Below are 3,491 nucleotides of genomic sequence, written 5' to 3'. Positions count from 1 at the left end.
GCAGGGTGCCCGGACCGGCCGCGGCCGCGGCCGTGCAGAGCAGGTCACGCACACACCCGCATTTGCATTCCATTCCACGATTCCATCCCTGATCCCTCCGCTCCTCTCTACTCCTCTAGCGGTCCAGCCCCTCTCCCCTTTCTCTCTCCTCTATAAACCCAACCACGGGAAGGGAACCAAGAGAGAGAAGAGAAGCATCCCTTCGCCATAGCAGCCAGCGGAGTACCAAACCCCACACGAGCAAAAGCAGAGCACACAGCACAAACCTCTTTCCCCTCCCCTGCCCCGCCTCCTCCTCCTCCATTCCCCATCCCCCATCCCCCATCCACCGCCGTCGATGGCGAGGCCGACGCGCGCGCTGCTGCTCCCGCTCCTCCTCCTGGTCCTCGCGCTGGCGGCGCTGGCCCGCGCGTCGGGGTCGGGCGACGTTCCGGCGTCGTCTCTGAGCTGGGACCTCGGCGTGGTGGGCGCGGGGGAGGACGAGGAGTTCGGCTTCCCCGGCGGCGACTCCGTAGCGCGCCGGGTGCTGCAGGGCGGCGGCTACCTCAGCTACGGCGCGCTGCGCAGGGACAACGTGCCCTGCTCCGTCCGGGGCGCCTCCTACTACAACTGCCGCCCCGGCGGGCAGGCCAACCCCTACTCGCGCGGCTGTACCGCCATCACACGCTGCCGCGGCTGATCTCGCCGCCTACGCGTCCACCGACGGAAAACAGGAGGTTCATATCTGTCAATCCCACGCCGTTGTTGATTTGAGACACACCAAAAAAAATGTTCATCTCCCTCCCTGTCCCTTTAATCAATTATCAGTACCTGTATGCTATTGCTTGTTTTCTCCTGTCGTTTGAATTTAACGAGAATGATTGGTGGTGGTTGTGGGTTATGCATGAGTTGGCGCCCACTTGATTCCAGCCGGATTCGCCTCTCTCTCTCTCTGGTCCTGTAAATTCCATGAATCCATGATTCGTGAGCAACTGGTGTACAAACTACAAGCTGATGATGAAAATTCCACCGTGAACCAGTGCGATTGTGATTGTAATTAAGTTAGCGGCGGATCCGAGTCGCAACAACCAGCTCCGTGATTTCCTGTTTCATTATTATTATTATTATTATTATTATTATTCGTCAGAGTAATACTGACATCATAGCGATTCTTTGCTTGGTCAGTTGCAACTTGCAATCCTTCTAGACGGCTAGACCTCGCCCAGTTGCCCTGCCCTGCTTGCGTGCCCACCAATTTTGGTTTGGTGCCGGCCGGGCCCAGACCGCCGCTGGCCCTCAGCCATAGCCATGGATCGTGCCTCGGAGGAAGCGAGGTCAACTAGTAGAGTTTTTTTTACATCGAGGCGTTTCGAAACGGGCAGGAGAACAGTTCTTGGGCATATTTCTTTCTTTCTTTCTTTTTTTCCCATTCTTGCCTCTCGAGGTGAACAAGTTTTCTTGTTCGAGACTGGTACCAAAACCCCAAAGATTTTGCAAGCATATCTTCCGATCACAGGCAGCAAGCAGCCTTTGTTCAGGACAAGTGAGATAGGTTCTATGGTTTGGTTGCTGTGGCAACACAATAATCTTCTGCCCTGTCTAGCAATATACTACCTCTGTACTATGGCAATTGGCAATGCACGGGATGGACAACTGTTGCGTGTTTAATGGAAGAATATCGCAAGGACAAGACACCCACGCGATTTTGATTTGGGGTATCTTCCGTTCCCTGGAGTCCTTCGCTTCGTCGTCCTTGCTGCTTCCCTGCCATTGATTCACCCCGATTCCCAGACTGGCCACATGGGCGGTGGCGGCGCATTCAATAGGACGGAAATCTCGGTGAGCATGAAATAGAAAGGAAAAAAAAACCTCTGTAAAACACTACTACTGCATTTTGCTCGTTCCCCCGAACATTTATGCAAAAAATATACTACGTGCATGCACCCATAAAATATTCGATGACAGCTAGGATCAACGACTTGATAGATACTCGACCAATCCCACGCCAGCAGCGGCCCCGCCCCGGCATGATTAGCAGTCCTGACGAAGTGGTCAGCGAGAAACGCAGCCGGTGATAGTGCCGTTCCGTTGGTTTTGAGGATTGATGAGAAGAGTCAGCTTTCCAACCCTTCACCGTGTTCAGGCAGGCAGGCACCAATCAGACAGTAGAATAGTGGGTCTGCTTTACTGACAGCCGAGCACGGAGGGGCGATCCTATTGGCCAGCCAGCAGGGAGCAAAGCGCGGGGGCGCGGGGCTCATAAAAAAGCGAGGGCAATGGAAAGCTCAGTCACCGACACCGCGCCGCATAGTATATTCCTGTATACTATAGAGGTAGTAGGACCGTTGGGTCCGTGTCTGCTATGGACTCCGCTGTCACACGACACGTAAAGAGAAAGGGTTCCTGCCCCCGGGAGATTAGGGTGGTCGTGCTTTATTACGATATGGACCGACTCTTCTCAGTGGCGGACGCAGAACAAAATTCTAGGTGGGGCCGACAGTGCAAGAGACAAATCAATAGACTAGACCATAAATATAGATTAATGATAATAACATGAATATTAAATGATAATATCTAGTGTTTCCAAAATGATATGAATACCAAAAAACCTTTTTGGCTACCAAAAGGAGATCTAGAGAGAGAAAATAGGTGGACTGACCGAGGACGAGGCACTAGGGCGGAGCAGCCGCATCGGCGCGTTGTTCTGGCGAATCATTGAAATTGTCGTGAGATGGCGTTGGTGAGACGACGACAGCTAGGAGGAGCGAGTGCAGGAAGCAAGGTAGCGATAGATGACGGTGACAGCAAGCGACACCCATTGTCGTGTTGCAACGGCGCGATGGGACTCTAATGAGTTAGCGAGGGACAGGTGACGCCACGGTCCCACCAACAACTTGCCCATCTGCTGGTGCGGACTAGGAGACAAAATATCAACATTGTCTGCAGGATCCCGACGAGTCGACAAGCTGATGAGTGATGAGAAGGCAAGGTGCGCTGCAGCGGGCGGATTAGGTCACCGACTTACTGGTCAGTCGATGACCGAAGAAGCGAGTGAGCTACGACTGGGCTTGCGCTAGGGAAGAGAATCAAATGGCTTAGGTGAAGAGTGGACTGAGCAGTGAAGCGTCGGCAGAAAAATAGATCAAAACTTAGTTTTCATTAGATTTGTCCACGCTAACTATACAAAAATTTGTTTATTTTAGTGTGTACCTAAATCTTGGTATAAGGAGTTAAAAAAATTGAGGTGGGGCCATGGCCCACCTTGCCCACCCCTTGGATCCGCCCCTGACTCTTCTAGCGTCGTTGGCGACTGCAACTTGCTGACTTGAGCATGCGTAGCAATAACACGCATGGTGGGGGTGGTGGTTGGGAACAAACTAACTACCCCTGCTACGGTTACGGACGGTTACGTCCGCAGCACTCATGGTTGCCGCACGGTTGGTCCCCCGTCGCTTTCCTTTCATGCGCGCCCGCCCGATCCGCTTCATGGGATGCTGGTTAGTTGCGGGCTT

General features: G+C 53.2%; 1 protein-coding gene across 1 annotated transcript; it reads left to right on the top strand.

The window, feature by feature from the left end:
• Positions 1 to 226: 226 nt before the first annotated feature.
• On the top strand, positions 227 to 1,073 carry LOC100276849 (Rapid alkalinization factor 1). Its single transcript, NM_001291616.1, has one exon. The coding sequence runs from the start codon at positions 338 to 340 to the stop codon at positions 677 to 679; it is 342 nt and encodes a 113-aa protein (NP_001278545.1). The 5' UTR covers positions 227 to 337; the 3' UTR covers positions 680 to 1,073.
• Positions 1,074 to 3,491: the final 2,418 nt, after the last annotated feature.

This window comes from Zea mays, chromosome 3, assembly GCF_902167145.1.
Source record: "Zea mays cultivar B73 chromosome 3, Zm-B73-REFERENCE-NAM-5.0, whole genome shotgun sequence".
Taxonomy (NCBI): Eukaryota; Viridiplantae; Streptophyta; class Magnoliopsida; order Poales; family Poaceae; genus Zea; species Zea mays.
The sequence above is the reverse complement of the archived record's forward strand: the minus strand, read 5'-3'. Positions and strand labels throughout refer to the sequence as shown.

Coding starts and splice junctions, on each gene's coding strand:
- LOC100276849 (NM_001291616.1), top strand. CDS start 338: ATGGCGAGGCCGACGCGCGCGCTGCTGCTCCCGCTCCTCCTCCTGGTC.